At 36.9% G+C, this 20,458-nt stretch overlaps 2 protein-coding genes across 2 annotated transcripts; both read left to right on the top strand.

Moving 5' to 3' along the window:
* Positions 1 to 62: 62 nt before the first annotated feature.
* LOC125353571 (olfactory receptor 14J1-like) lies at positions 63 to 9,810 on the top strand. The gene is made up of 3 exons (XM_048349263.1): positions 63 to 75; positions 8,784 to 8,833; positions 8,932 to 9,810. The coding sequence occupies exons 1-3, from the start codon at positions 63 to 65 to the stop codon at positions 9,808 to 9,810; spliced, it is 942 nt and encodes a 313-aa protein (XP_048205220.1).
* Positions 9,811 to 15,611: 5,801 nt separating this feature from the next.
* Positions 15,612 to 16,574, top strand: LOC125353570 (olfactory receptor 14J1-like). Its single transcript, XM_048349262.1, has one exon. The coding sequence runs from the start codon at positions 15,612 to 15,614 to the stop codon at positions 16,572 to 16,574; it is 963 nt and encodes a 320-aa protein (XP_048205219.1).
* The last annotated feature ends 3,884 nt before the right edge of the window (positions 16,575 to 20,458 follow it).

Raw genomic sequence — 20,458 nt, 5'->3', positions numbered from 1 at the left:
CTTCTGGAAATTTTTATTAGCATAATTCCTACTATATGTTGTGTCAATAAAAAGCAACCAAGATGCATTGTGTTGGTAAATTCCTGTTGAGTGGCAAACCCAATGTACAATTACTTAGAGAACATACAATTATATTTTACAAAAGCAACATTTTTAGTATAAACTATCACTTCCTAATGCAGTGTGTTCATGTCTTATGTTAGAGGTAGTTTTCCTTAATAATTAATATATGTATTAACACTTGTGACAAGAAATATTGACCAGCCTAATTTACCAGACATAATAAGCACAAATGACTATCATATCTTTTATCCAGTTATTAACTGTTTAACCCATCAACAATAACCCGTATATGCATGTTCCCTTTTTGAATAGTGTACCAATGATAGCTTTCTATACAATGTTTATTGTGCAAATTCTAGGGCTTGAACTGAAATCCTGGACACTGTCCCTGAACTCCTTTACTCGAGGCTGGTGCTCTATCTCTTTGAGCCTCAGCCCTACCTCTGGTTTTCTGGTGATTAATTGGATATAAGCTTTTCATGGACTTCTTTGTCTTTCCTGCCTTTGAACTGCATTCCTTAAATCTCAGGCTGCTGTGCAGCTAATATCTCAGATTAAGCCACTGGCACTAGTCGTTTCATTGAGCCAACTTAATTTGATATTGAATTGGTTTTTGAAATATATACATACATTTGTCGTTAAATTTCCTATTTTCATGACAATCACTATGCATTTAAAATATCCCCAGAATTAGTAACTATTCCTTAGTTTAATTAATTTCTAGTTTTGTCAATAATTTATAAGGTAGTCTAATGAAATTCAATGGAATCTACTGAATAATGGTAGAGCAAGTAAGGGTTAGTGGAAACTAGAGAGTAATAAGGGAGGAGGGGTAATATTATTAAATTACAAGGTGTGAATTTATGGCATACTATGGTAAAAGCCCTTTGAGAATTTAACATGTAATAATGAAGAATATCTTACAAATGAATGATATGAAGAGAAGACAGGTCTTTCTTAAGCTGAGCATACTGGGAAGAAAAGGTGATGGAGGTAGAAAAAAGAAGGAAAGTGAATATGGTGCTAGTACTTTGTGTACATGTATAGAAGAGTGAAATCTGTTGCAACTGCTTTGTAAAGGAGGAGAAGGGGAGGAGAAGACTGATCAAGAACATTGTCAGCATGTATAGTTATGTCACAATGAAAACCCTCTGTACTACTAATATGTTCCAATAAAATATTTTAAGTAACCATTTTAAAATATGTAGTGAAAATCAATATTTAACCTAGAAAAAATTTTGTGTGTTTGATGTTGGCAGTACTGAGGTATAAACTCTTAAATTTGTGCTTTTCAGGTAGACAATATACCCCTGGAAGCAGACCCTCAGCATATTTTGCTCTAGTTATTTTTGAGATAGGTCTCAATGTGTTAAACAGCTATTACATACAGCTTGAACTCTGGACCTCTTACTCTTGCTTAGCTTTTTTCTTTCTTTAACATCATTATTCGTTTATTTATTTACTCTCAAACTATATACAGAGGGGATACAGTTTCATACATAAGGCAGTGAGTACATTTATTATCAAAACTTTTATTACCTCCACTCATTTTTTTCCTCCTCCCCTCCTCCCCAGTTCCCTCCCTCCAACCCATGAGTTGTTTGGTTGGATTACAGCATATTGTTTTGTAAGTATTCCTGTTGCATTAGTTCACCTTTTACACTTTGTCTCTCTATTTTGATCTTCCTCTTCCCTTCCCTAGTGCCAATAAACATATGTACAACACCCATGATACAGAAATCAGTAACAGCTAAATCAGAGGTAAAACCGTGGGGAAAAAAAAAAACAAAAGAAAGTGACATAAATTCCAATAGTACATGGAAAATAACAAAGACAACGGGAAACCACTTATTTCTATAACTTGGAGTTCATTTCACTTAGCATCATCCTATGTGTTCTTATGTACATAGTTATTAACTATTGTGATCCTCTGTTAAGACTACCGTAGAAGTGTACTAACTATTACCAATGAGGAAAACCATAGAGTCTATGTTTCTTTGGGTCTGGCTCAGTTCACTTAGTGTATTTTAACTGCCAAGAAGGTTGAGACATGAGATCACAGTTAGAACCCATCCTAGAGGGACAAATTGTTGATTCAAATCTCCAGTTCACCTGAAGAAATCAGGCACTGAATCAGGGCATGACAAGGGTAGCTTATAAATGTCATGTTATATCTCAATCTTCTGGCTAGATAAAATTATAGTCATGAGAGATCAGTGGCTAACTCATTGGATTTTTGCTCCCCAGATCAGTGGTTTTATAATTCAAAACTATTAAAACTATATTCAAAGAATATATTCAAAATGTGTTCAAAAGTATTTCAAATTCAACAGATATTTTGAATAGTAAAGAGGTCAACTTTAATAAAAAAATTTTTCATTGATCTTTACCCCTCTGTAATGTATTCCTTCCCTAAACAAATCAATCTTCATTTATTCCATTGTAATGTACATGTTCTCCTACATGTTTGCAGGAACTTTTATTATTGAGCATTTCACAGGTAGCTCTGAATACACCTGGAATCATTTGAATGAATAGTAGGAGGGAGAGTACAAGATCCATACCAAAGAACCATTCAGTAGTTCCACAACTTTTCACTGAAAGACCATGAGGAGAGCACCCCACCATTGCAGTGCCTCATTTATCCTAAATCACATGCCTATGCACACATGAACCTTAGTCTAGATAATCTATACTATGCCAATATCCTACTTAATATCATAGACATTGGTGATGAATATAGGCACTAGCTTTCTTCTTCAGGTTGTGACTTGTGGTTATATATATTTTTGTATTATAATTCAATTATTTTATCAGTTCCACTACACCTGCTTGAACTTTAATAGTCATCAGGCTGAGTTTACAGATGAATTTGAGGAAAATTGGTGTCTTAAAAATATTGATGAAGTTGGGTGCTCTTGTATTTGTTGTGTAGATATTTAGGATGGTTATATCTTCCTGTAGGAGTGATCCCTTTATTAGTATGTAGTAACCTTCTTCATCTCTTCTTACCTTTTTAAATTTGAAGTCAATTTTGTCTGATTCTAGGATTGCAACTTCGGCCTGCTTAATGGGGCCAATTGCTTGGTAGATTTGATTCCAGCCTTTCACTTTTAGAAGATGTTTACTTTTACTGGATAGATGTGTCTCTTGGAGGCAGCAGAAAGATGGATCTTGATTTTTGATCCAACTTATGAACCTATGTCTTTTAATTGGAGAATTAAGGCCATTAATGTTGAGAGTTAGGATTGAGAGATGATCATTTGTTCCTTTCATTATCACTATCTTGTTAAAAGCTGTGTCTTCCCATTTCCAAGATTGACATTGCCCAATTTGTAAGGAAATGGCAGGACATGGAAAAAATTATACTAAGTAAAGTGAGCCAGACCCAAAGAAACATGGACTGTATGGTCTCCCTCATAGGGAATAATTAGCACAGGTTTAGGCTAGTCATAGCATAGGATCACAAGAGCCCAATAGCTATACCCTTATGAACACATAAGATGATGCTGAGAGAAATGAACTCCATGTTATGGAAACGATTGTTATATCACTGTTGTAACTACTGTCAACGTGCTATGTGTAACTGTAGCTTCTATTATTGTCGATCTTCTTGTATCCCCTTCCTGTGGTTGTACCTACACTATCTCTGTATCTTATCTGAGTATATTGGAAACCATGTATTCCGGTAAACAATGGTATATAAGGTAAAAAAAAGACAAACAACTACAAAAGCAATACTTGAAAAACTATTTGGTGTAAATGAACTGAACAACTCATGGAGGGAAAGGAAAAGGGTGAGGGGTAGGGGGAATGAGGGAAGAGGTAACAAACAGTACAAAAAATGTATTCAATGCCCTGAAACTGTAACCTCTCTGTATATCAGTTTGATAATAAAAATTTGAAAAAAAATAAAAAAGAAAAACTGAAAAAAATACTGAAATTTATATGAATCTGTAACCCCTCTGTACCACACTTTGACAATAAAGAAAACAGTTTAATTAAAAAAACTATTGAAATTTCCATTCCATTCCATGGCTCATACAGTGAGTTCACATGTATGATACTAAGCCCTTGGGATGTGGAAAATAAAAGAATGTAACTTCAATGACAGCCCAGGAAAACATTCACAAATCTGCATTTCCATCAATAAATGCCTGAACAGAGTTGCTGGAAATATGGTCTAGTGGTAGAGTGCTTGACTTGTACACATGCAGCCCTGGGTTCAATTCCTCAGCACCAGATATAGAGAAAAACCCGGGATGGCAATGTGGCTCAAGTGGTCGAGTGCTAAAAAAAAGCCTGAGACAGTACTCAGGCCCTGAGTTCAAGGCCCAGGACTGACAAAAATATAATAATAAGATTAAACACCTGGGGCTGGGGATATAGCCTAGTGGCAAGAGTGCCTGCCTCGGATACACGAGGCCCTAGGTTCGATTCCCCAGCACCACATATACAGAAAACGGCCAGAAGCGGCGCTGTGGCTCAAGTGGCAGAGTGCTAGCCTTGAGCGGGAAGAAGCCAGGGACAGTGCTCAGGCCCTGAGTCCAAGGCCCAGGACTGGCCAAAAAAAAAAAAAAAAAAAAAAAAAAAAGATTAAACACCTGAACAGAGTGGAGTGTACTTATAATTCACCTTTGGAAAAATATCAACAGGAAGATCAAAGTACAGATTAGGCCCAGCATAAACATAAATAATTCCTGGAAAAGCTAAAGTAAAAGGTTTATGGTTAAGTAACTATCTGGAAAGTGAAAGACCCTGATTGCAAACCCCAGTAAAACCAAAAATAAATTAACACTTCCAATTTATGAAAACATTAACACAAGGTATTTCAGTTCACTTTATCAGAAAATTATGTTGTGGATGTCAACACAGAAATACTGAAAATATTTTATTACAGTGTCAGAAGTATTAGGAGCTTTTTCAGATGATAAAAACGTTATAAATTCATACTGCTCCTATTAAATTTGCTTTAGACCGTGGGCACTTCAAACTGTGCAACTGTTCCATTATGACACTTTTCAGTACAAAACTAGTTATAAATTGCATTGTCTTTTGCATTGGCTAGAAAATGTTGTGTGCTAGTATAAACTCATCAAAATCTGGGTATTTGTTGCTCACTCCTGTAATCCTATCTACTCAGGAGCCTGAGATCTGAGGATCACATTTCAAAGCCAGCTCAAGCAGGAAAGTCAGTGAAAGTCTTATCTCCAATTAACCACTAAAAAGCTAAGAGTGGGGCTATGTCTGGCCTTCAGCACAAAAGCTCAAAACAGAAGCTCAGAGACAGATATCAGGTCCTGAGTTCAAGCCCCAGGACACACACACACACACACACACACACACACACACACACACACACACACACACACATACACACACACACACACAGTCTCTTCCAAAGAGAGGAAAGAAAAACATGGCATTGGTGGTGCATAGCTCTCAGTCAAAGTACATGGGAGGTTGAGACAGGAGGATGTAGAGTTCAGTCCAGTCCAGAAAAAAGATTTGCAAGTCTGGAAATGAATAATTTTTAAATAGAAACGGTTGGTTGGGGGGGGGGAGGGAAGACAGGAGAAAATGAGGAAGGCGTAACAATTTTGACAAGAAATGTACTCATCACCTTACATATGTAACTCTAACCCCTCTGTACACCATGCTGACAATAAAATTAAATAATAAAATTTAAAAGAAAGGAAATGGTTGAAGCACAGCATTGTTGAGGCTATTAAAATATTCTTAAGACAACTTTGTTGAGCTATGCCTCAAACATTTTCTAAACAAGAAAAAAGATTTTGCCAAAAAATTAAAAGTAAATTGTAGAACCAGAAGTCAAACTTAGGCCACCTGAGTTTCATGCCTACAGGATTACCACAAAATTATGTGCTTTCCCTAATATAGTACAAGATGATAGTAAGTGAGAAATTACTTCTATATAAGAGTTGAACAAATAATAATAAGGCCAATAAAAACTACAAAATAATTTCAAAAAGCTATGTGTGAATACTAGAAATAAATAAACTTTCCCCTACTAAACCTATCTCTCCTGCTTGTGGTTTAATGAGAAATGTCAAATATAGAAAATGCAAAATTTATAGCATGGTAACAGAAATATCATTCTATGTTTAGATCACCTGGATCACCTTGTGAGTTTTTCAAGGAGAACAATTAGATGACTTCTGGGAACTCTCAGAAAACATATTTATTACCTTCACTATCATAATGAAAGACTGAAATAGCTGAAATCTGAGATTCGGTACCCAGGCCTCAAGGTTAAACATAAAGATGATCACAGACATCTAAGTTTCTAGGAGGCTCCACCTAGACACACAGTTACTTGAAACTCATTCAAGTTCTACTGTTAGACTTTCCGAAGTGCGCCACTCAGCTGGCAAAGTGCTGCTTCTCATGTGGAGCTCAGACCCGCAGCCCAGGCTGCACCTTAGAGCCTGGCAGGCCCTGGGCTTCCTCCCAGCTCCACCTGAGACCTTCTGCATGGGAACTTGGGAGTGTGTGCATGCGCCCTGAATCTTCACAATTCTCTAGACAGTTCGTGTGTCCTTTAAATTTTCCACAACCTTGAGCTACGGGCAACAGAAGCACAGGTTTCCCAATACACTTCATATGGAAACTTCAACGATCCCAGTTTCAGCCTCCATGGGGAGAAAGAAAATGATTTCTTTTTCTCACTTGGCATGTGTGTGTTTTGAAAAATGTCACCCTGTACCTCCCCCTAAAAGCCTCAACTGACCCTGTTTTCTTGGAAAATAAGATCTTTAAGGTCTGTGTGATTCTAGAAGAAATGTTAGATGTTGTGACAACATTCCATAGCTTTCTATTCACCTAGAAGAAAAGCGGTGAGTTTTCAAATTTTGGATGAGGAAGACTGTGCGAATTATGACAAGATTAACAATCTTTGAGTTGGTTTAACATGAGAAGAAGCATAGATCACTGAAAATTTGAACATTTTACGACTCCTTATTTAATTTAGGTATATTATTATAGTGATGAGCTATGAATAGGAAATCTTTTGCTTTGTTTTGTTTTGGCCAGTCCTGGGGCTTAAACTCAGGGCCTAAGATCTGTCCCTGGCTTCTCTTTGCTCAAGGCTAGCACTCTGCCACTTGAGCCACAGAGCCACTTCCAGCCTTTTCTATATATGTGGTGCTGAGGAATCGAACGCAGGGTTTCATGCATATCAGGTAAGCACTTAGGCCATATTACGCCATATTCCCAGCCCTCTGGAAATCTTTAAATTAAGAAATATTGGTATTTATGAGTTTACTTAAGTAAAGATTCATCCAAGCTCTTCAAAGAGTCTTTGACACATGTAGGTAATAGTGAAAAATCTTAACTGAATAATACTTAAATTAAGTTATTTTTAAGTAAAGTCTTTTAAAAAACATACTCAAAACCAGGAACTGATCCTAGCTACTCTGGAGCCTGAGATCAGAGAATCATGATTACAATCAAGCTCAGACACAAAACTCTTTGAGATTATTTTTTTTTATTTTTATTGCCAAACTGATGTACAGAGAGGTTACAGTTTCATATGTTAGGCATTGGATACATTTCTTATACTGTTACCTCCTTCCTCATTCCACCCTCCCCACTCCCCCGTTCCCTTTCCCCCCCATGAGTTGTTTGCTGCATTTACAGCAAACAGGTTTGCAACTGTGGCTTTTGTAGTCGTTTGTCTTTTTTTACCCTGTGTCTCTCCATTTTGGTATTCCTTTTCAGTTTCCTAGTTCTAATGCCAGTATACACGGTTTCCAATGTACTCAGATAAGATACAGTGATAGTGCAGGTACAACCACAGGAAGGGGATACAAGAAGATCATCAATAATAGAAGCTATGGTTTCACATAGCACATTGGAAGCAGTTACAACAGTGATATAACAGTTGTTTCCATAACATGGAGTTCATTTCACTTAGCATCATCTTATGTGTTCATAAGTGTATAGCTATTTGTGATCTTGTGAGGATCAGAGGATCTTGTGATCCTCTGCTGTGACTTGCCACTCTGGTAAGCAGTATGGAGATTCTGCAGAAGGCTAAACATAGAGCTACCCTATTACCCAGCATCCCCACTTATGGACATCTACCCAAAAGACCACAAACAAGAACACACTAAAGCCACCAGCACAACAATGTTCATCGCAGCACAATTTATCATAACTAGAATATGGAACCAACTCAGATGCCCCTCAGTAGACAAATGGATCATGAAAATGTTGTACATATACACAATGGAATTTTATGCCTCTATCAGAAAGAATGACATTGCCCCATTCATAAGGAAATGGAAGGACTTAGAAAAAATTATACTAAGTGAAGTGAGCCAGACCCAATGAAACAGGGACTCTATGGTCTCCCTCATAGGGAATAATTAGCATAGGTTTAGGCAAGTGCTTGAGATTCTTATCTCTAATTAAATACCACAAAGTTGGAAGCAGAACTGTAGCTCAAGTGATAAAACACTACTGTTGAATACAATAGTTTAGTGACACCACCAAGGCCTTCAGTTCATCCACAGAAGGGACACACAAACCCAAAACTATTAAGTATTGTACTATTAGTAGTAGCAGTAACGTAATATATATTAAATTTCAAAAATGAGAGATGACTTGTCAGGAACTGTAGAACTAAACAGTGATTATCAAATAGGTGCTTATTTAAGCTTCTTTGACTGAATTTAACATATGATTAAATTTTCCAGGTGCTAATACAATTTGTATGTTTCAAATGGCTCTGACCAATGGAACCAAAGTAAGTGGATTCTTCCTCATGGGGTTTTCTGAGAATCCTCATCTGCAGCTCTTACAAGCTTTCCTGTTCTTGGTAATGTACCTTTTGGCCTTCATAAGGGCTACTTCACCATCATCACCATCACAACACTGGATGAGAAGCTCCAGTCTCCCATGTATTACTTCCTGAAGCAACTTTCCATTCTCGACACTTCGTTCATCTCTGTCACCATCCCCCAGTCCACTGACAATTCTCTCACGGGAAATGGCTATATTTCCTATGCTCAGTGCATGCTCCAGGTTTTCTTCTTCACCTCTTTGGGCTGGGCTGAGGTGGCCATTCTCACGGTGATGTCTTATGACCACTCTGTAGCCATTTGCTTCTCACTGCACTATGAGCTCATCATGGACCCCAGAAAGTGTAAGAGAGCTGTGACAGCTTTATGGGTAAGTGGAGGCACCACAGGAAATTTGCATATGGCTGTCACATTGTCTCTCACATTCTGTAAAGCCCAAGTATTTCACCAGTTCTTCTGTGATGTCCCTCAAATTGTGAAGCTCTCCTGCTCCAATGATTACCTTGCTGTTGAGAGAATAGATATTGTCGTCATTGGGGCAGCCTCAGCCTGTTTCATCTCCATTGCCTTCTCCTACACCCATATATTCTCCACGGTCCTAAGAATCCCCTCTGCTGAAGGCCGATCTAAGGTCTTCTCCACCTGCTTGCCACACCTCTGTGTTGTCTCAATTTTCCTCTCCACAGGCATGTGGGCATATCTCAAACCAACTTCAGACTCTTCAACTACCTTAAATCTTTTACTATCTATCTTTTACACAGTAATTCCTCCACTCAACCCTGTTATCTACAGTCTGAGGAATGAGACCATGAAGAGAGCTATACAGAAGCTAATGTTGGATCATGAGTTCACTGAGAAAACCATGGTTTTTCCAATGCCATTGATCAATCTCCAATATTATGTATCTGGAAATTTTTATTAGCAGAATTATTTTTTTAGGTTGTGTCAATAAAAAGCAACCAAAATGCATTGTGTTGGTCAACTCCTTTGTTGAATGGCAAATCCTATGTTCAATTACTTAGAAATCATATAATTTTATTTTTAAAAAGCAACCATTTTAGTATAAACTATCTCTTCCTAATGCAGTTGTGTTCATCTCTTGTGTTAGAGGCAATTTTCTTTAGTAATGAATATGTTTTAAAATTTGTGGCAAGAAACATTGTCCAGCCTAATTTACCAGACATAAGCACAAATGACTATCATATCTTTTATCTACTCGTTTATTAACTATTTAACCCATCTGTAGTAACTCGTATAAGTATGTTTCTTTTTTGAGTAGTGTACCAATGATAGATTTCAATACAATTTTTATTGTGCCAATTCTGGGGCTTGAACTCAAAGCTGGGACATTGTCCCTGAGCTCCTTTACTGAATGCTAGTGCTCTATCACTTTTGAGTCTCAGCACCACCTCTGGTTTTCTGGTGGTTAATTGGAGATAAGCATTTCGTGGACTTCTTTGCCTTTGCTGCCTTTGAACTGCATTCCTTACATCTCAGGCTGCTGAGCAGCTAAGATCTCAGGATTAATTCACTAGCACTAGCTCCACTCAATTTTTGAACTACTGATTTCATTGATCTGTTGTTTCATTAAGCCAACTGAATTAGATAATAAAATATTAAGTCTAATGCAGGTTTATTTAGTTTTCAATTTGTGTTGTATATTTTGTGTGTGGTATGTGTGTGGTACTGAAGTTTAACCATAGAGATCCACACTTGCTAGAAATGCTCTCCAGCATGAATTGTGCCCCCAGATGGATTTTCTTTTGTTAAATTTACAATAGGGTCTTCCATTGTGAGTCAACCTCAGACTATGATCCCCCTATTTTTTTTACACTTTTATTTATTTTTTATTTGTTTATTCTCAAAGTGTTGTACAGGGCAGTTTCAGTTTCATACATAAGGAAGTGGGTATATTTATTATCAAAATTGTTACTTCCCCCCTCACTTTTCCTTCCCTCCAGCCCATGAGTTGTACAGTTGGATTACAGCATACTATTTTGTTATTATTCCTGTTGCATTGGTTCACCTTTTACACTTTGTCTGTCTATTTTGATGTTCCTCTTTCCTTCCCTTGTTCCAATTAACATATGTACAATTCCCAGGATACAGAAATTAGTAACAGCGCCATCAGATGTAAAACTCTGGGGAAACAAACAACACAAAAAAGTGGCATAATTTCTGATGGTACACTGAAAATGACAAAGACAATGGAAAACCACTATTTCTATAACTTGGAGATTATTTCACTTAGCATAATCCTATGTGTTCATATGTACATAGTAATTAACTATTGTGATCTTCTGTTAGGACTATCATGGACATGTACTAACTATTACCAATGAGGAAAACCATTGAGTCTATGTTTCCTTGGGTCTGGCTCATTTCACTTAGTATAATTTTATGTGCCCAGAAGGTTGAGACATGAGCTCACAGTTAGAAACCAGCCTAGAGGGACAAATTGCTGATTCAAATCTCAGTTCACCTGAAGAAATCAGGCACTGAATCAGGGCATATCAAGGCTGGCTTAAAAATGTCATGTCATATCTCAACCTTCTGGGTAGATAAAATTATAGTCATGAGAGATCAGTGGCCAACTCAATGGATTTTTGCTCCCCAGATCAGTGGTTTTATAATTCAAAAATATTAAAACTGTATTCAAAGAATATATTCAAAATGTATACCACAGTATTTCAAATTCAACATATATTTTGAATCATAAAGATGTCAACTTTAATAAAAAATTTTTCATTGATATTCACCTCTCTGTAATGTATTATTACATTAATAAACAAATCAATCTTTCTTTATTCCATAGTAATGTACATGTTCCCCTACATGTTTGCAGGAACTTTTATTATTGAGCATTTCACAGGTAGCTCTGAATACACCTGGAATCATTTGAATGAATAGTAGGAGGGAGAGTACAAGATCCATACCAAAGAACTATTCAGTAGTTCCACAACTTTTCACTGAAAGACCATGAGGAGAGCACCCCACCATTGCAGTGCCTCATTTATCCTAAATCACATGCCTATGCACACACGAACCTTAGTCTAGATAATCTATACTATGCCAATATCCTACTTAATATCATAGACATTGGTGATGAATATAGGCACTAGCTTTCTTCTTCAGGTTGTGACTTGTGGTCATATATATTTTTGTATTATTATTCAATCATTTTATCAGTTGCACAACACCAACACCTGCTTGAACCTATTAGTCATCAGACTCAGTTTACAGATGAATTTGAGGAAAATTGGTGTCTCAAAAATATTGAAACTTCCATTCTATTTTATGGCTCATGCAGTGAATTCACAACTATGATCCTAGCCAATTGGGATGTGGAAAAGAAGGGAATGTAAGTTCGATGACAGCCCAGGCAAAACATTCACATAGCTGCATTGTTATCAATAAAAACCTGAACAGGGAGGAGTGTACTTATCATTCAACTTTGAAAAAAAATAAATAGGAAGATTATGGTTAGGACTGGCATAACCATAAACAATATCTCAAAAAAAAACCCACTAAAGTAAAAGTGTTGTGATTGTCTGGAAAATATAATAGGTTTAGTTCAAACCACAGCTGAACCAAAAGTACATGAGCACTTCCAACTTATAATAATGTTAATTAAGTGTATTCTTCATTTTACCAGCAAATTATATTGTAGATATCAACACAGAGATACTGAAAATATATTACTGCAGTGTCTGAAGTATTACGGACTTTTTACAGATGATAAAAGTGTTATGAGGTAATAAATTTGATAAGAAATGTACTCACTGCTTTATGTATGAAACTGTAACTCCTCTGTACATTTTTTCACAATATAAAAATAATATTTTAAATCTAGGTAGAAAAAAGTGTTATGAATTCATACTTTTCCTATGTAATTTGCTTTAGGTATTAGACAACTCAAACTGTGCAACTGTTTCCTTATTATACTTTTCAGTCCAAAACTAGTTATGAATTGCGTTGTCTTTTGCATTTGCTAGAAAATGTTGTGTGCTAGTATTTTAAATGAAACAATAATGATCACAACTTAGCACTAAGTATCCACATTTTTAGTTTTTCTGTAAATCTACTTACCAGAAATACTCACTTTTTCAGATAAATTAAAGACACATAAGGCTGATATAAGTGTTAAAATCTCTTTGAAATCGGAATACACATTGCTCACCCATGTAATCCTAGCTACTTAGGAGGCTGAGATCTGAGGATCACAGTTCAAAGCCAGCTCAAGGAGGAAAGTCAGTGAAACTCTTGTCTCCAATTAACCACTAAAAGCTAAGAGTGGGCCTGTGTCTGGCTTTCAGCATAAAAGTTCAAAGACAGTAGTTCAGAGACAGAAACAAGGCCCTGAGTTCAAGCCCAATGACTGTATCTCTCTCTGTCTCTGTCTGTCTCTGTCTGTGTCTCTGTCTGTCTCTCTCTCTCTTTCTGTCTGTCTCTCTGCCTCTCTCTCTCTCTCTCTCTCTCTCTCTCTCTTCCAAAAAGAAAAACATGGCATTGGTGGTGCAAAGCTCTCAGTCAAAGTACTTGGGAGTTTGAGGCAGGAGGCTAGACAGTTCAGTCTAGTCCAGAAAAGATTTGCAAGTCTGTAAATAAATAATTAAAACATCAATAGATGGGAAACAGTAGACAGGGACAGGGAAGGTGGGAGAAAAATGAGGGAGGGCGTAACAATTGTGACATGAAATCTAATGTATGTATGTAACTATAACCCTGACAAATTTAAATAATGACAGATAAAAGAAAACAGAAATGATATGGTTGAGGCACAGCTTTGTTGAGGCTAATGAAATGTCTAAAATTTTTTTAAAAGATAACTTTTAACTACGGCTATGCCTCAAATATTATATAGTCAAGAAAAAAACATTTTGCCAAAGTATTAACATAAAGTGTAGAGCCAGAATTCAGACTTAGGCCACCAGAGTTTCATGCCTACAGGATTACCACAAAAGTCTATGTGCTTCCCCAATAGAGTACAAAATAATAGTGAGAAATTCCTTCTGTATAACACATTAACAAATAATATTAAGACAAATAAAAATTACACAATAATTTCAAAAACATATGTGTGAATACTAGAAATAAATAATATTTTCCCCTACAAAGCCTATCTCTCCTGGTTGGAGATTAAGGAAAATGACAAATACAGAAAATGCAAAATTTATAGCATGGTCACAGAAATGTCATTATATGTTTTAATCGCCAGGATCACCTTGTGAGTTTTTCAAGGAGAACAATTAAATGATTTCTGGGAACTCTCAGAAAACATTTATTACCTTCACTATCATAATGAAAGACTGAAATAGCTGAAATCTGAGATTCGGTACCCAGGCCTCAAGGTTAAACATAAAGATGACCACAGACATCTAAGTTTCTAGGAGGCTCCACCTAGACACACAGTTACTTGAAACTCATTCAAGTTTTCCTGTTGGACTTTCCAAAGTGCACCACTCAGCTGCCAAAGTGCTGCTTCTCATGTGGAGCTCAGACCCGCAGCCCAGGCTGCACCTGAGAGCCTGGCAGGCCCTGGGCTTCCTCCCCAGCTCCACCTGAGACCTTCTGCATGGGAACTTGTGAGTGTGCGCATGCGCCCTGAATCTTCACAATTCTCTAGACAATTCATGTGTCCTTTAAGTTTCACAACCTTGAGCTACAGGCAACAGAATCGCATGTTTGCCAATCTACTCTGTCTTCATATGGAAATTTCAATGATCGCAATTTCAGCTAACACAGGGAGAGAAAAAATGATTTCTTTTTCCCGTTTAGCATGTATGTGTTTTGAAAGAAATCAGTCTTTACCTCGCCCAAAAAGCCTCAACTGACCATGTTCTCGGGAAAAACAAGGTTTTTAAGATCTTTGTGATTCTACAAGAGATGTCAGATGTTGTTACTACCTTCCATACCTAACTGTACATCGAGAAGAAAAGCCGTGAGTCTTCAAATTTTGAATGAGGAATAGGGAAAGAGTGTGAGAATTATGACATTAAAAATCGGTAAGTTGGTTTGGGGATTCAATATTGTTAATTTTAGTATGAGAAGAAACAGATCACTGAAAATGAGTACATCTTAAAACTCATTAATTTATGTACATTTATTACATTGATGGCTAAAGAATTGATAACCTTTAAATTACGAAATATTGCTACTGATGAGTAAATCTAATGAAGAATCATCCAAGATCTTCAAAGATACCCTGGCACATGTAGGTAATAGAGAAAAATCTCTTCTGAACAATACTTCAATTTAATTATATTTTTATCAAAAGGCCTTTTGTGTCTTTGTAAATACATATTCAAAGTCAGGAAGCTGTTGCTCAACATTGGAATCCTAGCTACTCAGGAGCCCAAGAGATGAGGATCATGATTCTAGTCAAGCTCAAGCAGAAAAATCCATGAGACTCATCTCCAATGAACCACCATAAACTTGGAAATAGGACTGTGGCTCAAGTGGTTAAACACTAGTCTTGACCACATGAGTTTAATCACAGTGCCCAGGCCTTGAGTTCTAGTCCAGAATGGCCTCTGCAAATAATAAATTTATAATAGAAGTAGTAGTATTAGTAGGGTGTTTTAGTTTTGTAAATTGACAGGCTAACTACGAGGAACTAAAGCAATAAAGTCATTACCAAATGGGTAACTTATTTAAGCTTCTTTGACTGGATTTCACATATGATTAAATTTTCCAGATGCTAATACAATTTGTATGTTTCAAATGGTTCTGACAAATGGAACCAAAGTAAGTGGATTCTTCCTCTTGGGGTTTTCTGAGAATCCTCATCTGCAGCTCTTACAAGCTTTCCTGTTCTTGGTGATGTACCTTTTGGCCTTGACAAGCAACTTCATCATTATCACCATCACAACACTGGATGAGCAGCTCCAGTCTCCCATGTATTACTTCCTGAAGCAACTTTCCCTTCTGGATGCTTCCTTCATCTCTGTCACCGTCCCCCAGTCCATTGACAATTCCCTCACGGGAAATGGCTATATTTCCTATGCTCAGTGCATGCTCCAGGTTTTCTTCTTCACGGCTTTGGCCTGGGCTGAGCTGGCCATTCTCACCGTGATGTCTTATGACCGCTATGTAGCCATTTGCTACCCACTGCACTATGAGCTCATTATGGATCCCAGAAAGTGTAAGAGAGCTGTGACAGCTGTATGGGTAAGTGGAGGCATCACAGGAACTTTGTATATGGCTGTCACATTGTCTCTCACATTCTGTAAATCCAAAGTAATTCACCAATTCTTCTGTGATGTCCCTCAAATTGTGAAGCTCTCCTGTTCCAATGATTACCTTGCTGTCGATAGAGTAGATATTGTCGTCATTGGGGCAGCCTTCGCCTGTTTCATCTCCATTGCCTTCTCCTACACCCACATATTCTCCACAGTTCTAAGAATCCCCTCTGCTGAAGGCCGATCTAAGGTCTTCTCCACCTGCCTGCCACACCTCTTCGTTGTCTCAATTTTCCTCTCCTCAGGCATGTGTGCAAATCTCAAACCAACTTCAGATTCCTCAACTACCATGGATCTTTTACTCTCTATCTTTTACACAGTAATTCCTCCAACACTCAACCCTGTTATCTATAGTCTGAGGAATGAGGCCATGAAGAGAGCTATCCAGAAGTTAATATTGGATAGAGAATTCACTGAGAGAAAAATGGTTTTTCAATGCCATTGAGAGATTTCCAATATTATGTATCTGGAAATTTTTATTAGCAGAATTCCTTTGAACCCTTGTGTCAATACAATGCAACCAAGATGCATTGTGTTGGTACACTCCTTTGTTGAATGACAGCTCTTTTGTACAGTTACTTAGATATCATAAAATTATGGTTTTGAAAAGCAATATTTTTGTAGATGATACTATCTCTTCATAATGTGCATGTGTTCATCTATTGTGTTAGAGGTATCTTTACTTAATTAAGAATGAATATGAGCCTTAGCTGTTGTGACAAGAAACATTAATCAGCTTAATACACCAGATATAGGCACAAATGACCATCATATCTTGCTCCACTCAGTTACTATTTAACCCATCTACAGTAACGTATAAATATATGATTCATATTTGAATTGTGTGCCAATGATAGCTTTCTATACAATGTTTATTGTACTAGTGTGGGACTTGAGCTCAGAGCCAGGGCACTGTCCTTGAGCTTCTTTGCTCAAGAATAATGCTCTATCACTTTGAGCGACAGCACTACTTCCATTTTTCTGCTGGTTCACTGGAGATAAGAGTCTCATCGACTTCTTGACCTTCATTGCCTTTGATCAGCAGCCCTCAGATCTCAGGCTGCTGAGCAGCTAAAATCTCAGAATAAGGTACTGACACCCAGCTCTACCTAATTTTTGAAATATTGAATTCATTGATCTGTTTTTTTTCATTGAGCCTAGTGAATTAGATAACGAGAATATTAATTCCTATTTTTATTTAGGTGTTAATGTTTTGTGGTAGTGAGGTTTTCATTCATGGATTCACACTGGTTATAAAAAGAGAAAAGAAACTCTCTACAACTTGAACAGTGCCCTAACTGGTCTTCCTTTAGTTAAATTTACAATAGGGTTGCCACTGTAAATGAGTCAACCTCAGACTGCCATCCTACTACTAACACCTCCTATAAAATTAGGATTATAGTAGCATGCTGTCACATCCACGTTGAAATGGGGAATGTCTCACTTGCTTTTACCAGGCTGTCCTTGAACCATTATAACCATGTTCTTCACTTCCCAGGTAATGAGTATCACCAGATTATACCTCCATAATTATTAGATCCATTTGGGTACTTGTTTTCTAATTAAATAATATGATGTTGATTCTTGTATGACTTAAGCAGAAGGTTAGTCTTTGGTCTGTAAAGTCATTTTCTTATCTTCTATCTTTCAATTGTATAGGTGTAATTGAAAAGTACTCACTCATTTTAGTAGACAGCAAATCATTCCTTGACATTAATAATCACGCCAAATATTTGTGTAAGTGAAAATCTCAAAGAGATTAGCGGAAACAGAAGAAGCAGAAAGGACTAAGTCCATACATATGTGAGAGCCTCCTAAGAATGTGTAACCCATAATACATAGCCACTTGTTCTCTATCTGTTCTGGAAACTTACTGGGTTTTATCAATTAAGTTTTTTCAACATCTGGCACCGGGCACATGTGGCTCATGTCTATAGTCCTAGCTATTCAGGAGACTAGGAGGAGGGCATCCAGTCTGGAGTCAACAAAGGTAGAAAAGTAAGTTAGTGAGGTTCATATTGCTATCAGCCGAAAAGCTGGAAATGGAGATGTGGCTGAAATGGTACCACAAAAAAAGAAATAAAGCTGGCCAGACGTTCACAGTTCATTTTGTTCACGCTTAGCTGTACTTTTAGTCCGTTCACATTCAAATGTTATGGATTTACACAATTATGCATTGGCAGCTTTAATTCTCTCTTTTGCTTGAAATGATACCTGTAGTCTATAATTAGCATTTAAATTTAGTTCTATAATTAGCATTTATATTTTCCCATAAGTAACATTATAAATCCCTTCAATTCTTAATTTTCACATTCAATAATTTCTTTTCTTATCAAATCTCAAAATTTTTTCATTTATTTAGAAATTTCCTGTTTTATTTCTGAATTTTAAGTTACTGGTATAGCTGAGTTCTTTAAATTTTGTGTTTCTCGTGTATACTGGTATTAGAACTAGGAAATTGGAAGGGAATACCAAAATCGAAAGACACAGGGTAAAAAAAAGACAAACAACTACAAAAGCAATACTTAGAAACTGTCTGATGAAAATGAACTGAACAACTGAACAACTCGTGGGGTGGGAGGGGGAAGGGAGAGAGGGAGGGGGGAGGGGGGAATGAGGGACAAGGTAACAGTACAAGAAATGTATCCAATGCCTTATGTATGAAACTGTAACCTCTCTGAAATTCAGTTTGATAAAAAAAAATTAAAAAACTCTAAAAAAATTTGTGTTTCTTATGCAATTATTTAACAGTATTTGTCATTATTAGTTTACCAAATAGATCCTGCTCATACTTTGATTTAAAAGCATACACTAGTGATTAAATTGCCTATATTTCATGTCCATCTCTATGCATTTAAAATATCCCCACAACTGGTAACTATTTTTAGTTGAAGTCACTCCTAGTTTTATGAGGTGTCCTAATGAAACTCATTGAAATCTATTGAATAATAGTAGGGTAAGTATGGGGCAGTAGAAACTAGAAAGTAATAACCTTGGTTAATCTTCTTAAAGCACAAAATGTCAGTATGTGGAATACTATGACAAAAGCTCTTTGAGAGCTTAACATGAAATAATGAATACCTAATAAATTAATTATTTGAATGGAAGATAAGTCTTCCTTAGGGTGAGAGATATTGGGAAGGAAAAGTAATGGAGGTAGTAAAGAGAGACAAAGTGAATATGGCACTATAGGTTATATACATGTACAGAAGAGTGAAATCTGCTGCAATTGCTGTGTGAAAAGGAAATGGGGATGAAAAAAAGAGTGATGGAGAGAAGTCTGATCAAGCATATTGTAAGCATGTATGGAAATGTCACAATGAAAACACTCTCTACTAGTAATATGACCTAACAAAATATTTTAAGGAAACTTTTTAAAATATCTAATGAAAATCAATATTTACATTAGAAAAGTTTTTCTTTGTTTTTGGCAGACTGAGGTTTAAACTCTTGACTTTGTGTTCTTTTATACTACTGGAGGCAGACCCTCAGCATATATTTCTCTGGTTATTTTTGAGATAGGTTTAAATTGGTTGTTTGCTTTTTGGTTTCTACTCAGGTCCTCATGCTCTTGCTCAGCTTTTTTTTTTTTTTTTTGCCAGTCCTGAGGCTTGGACTCAGGGTCTGAGCACTGTCCCTGGCTTCTTTTTGCTCAAGGCTAGCACTCTACCACTTGAGCCACAGCGCCACTTCTGGCCATTTTCTGTATATGTGGTGCTGGGGAATTGAACCCAGGGCCTCATGTATACGAGGCAAGCACTCTTGCCACTAGGCTATATCCCCAGCCCATCTTGCTCAGCTTTTTTAAGAGCTGGCTGTCAACCACTTGAGCCCTCATTCAGTGCTGCTTTCTTCAGGTTAATTGAAGATTTGAGTAACAGATTTGTCTGTCTAAGCTGGCTTCTAACTGTAATCTTTTTTTTTTTAATTTTTAATTTTGCCAGTCCTGGGCCTTGAACTCAGGGCCTGAGCACTGTCCCTGGCTTCTTTTTTGTATTTTTTTCTCAAGGCTAGCACTCTGCCACTTGAGCCACAGCGCCCCTTCTGGCCATTTTCTATATATATGGTGCTGGGGAATCGAACCCAGGGCTTAATGTATGAGAGGCAAGCACTCTTGCCACTAGGCCATATTCCTATCCCTAACTGTGATCTTATACCTCAGCTTTCTGGGTAGATAAAATTATAGTCATGAGCAATCAATGACTAATCAATTGTTTCCCCCCAGACTCACAGATCAGTAGATTTATAATTTGAAAATATTCAAACTATACTCAAAGAATATACTCTAAATGTATTCAAAGGTATTTTATATTCAACAAATATTTTGAA

This window comes from Perognathus longimembris, chromosome 6 (assembly GCF_023159225.1).
Source record: "Perognathus longimembris pacificus isolate PPM17 chromosome 6, ASM2315922v1, whole genome shotgun sequence".
Lineage (NCBI taxonomy): Eukaryota > Metazoa > Chordata > Mammalia > Rodentia > Heteromyidae > Perognathus > Perognathus longimembris.
Note: the sequence above shows the minus strand (reverse complement) of the source record. Positions and strands in the feature narration are given on the sequence as shown.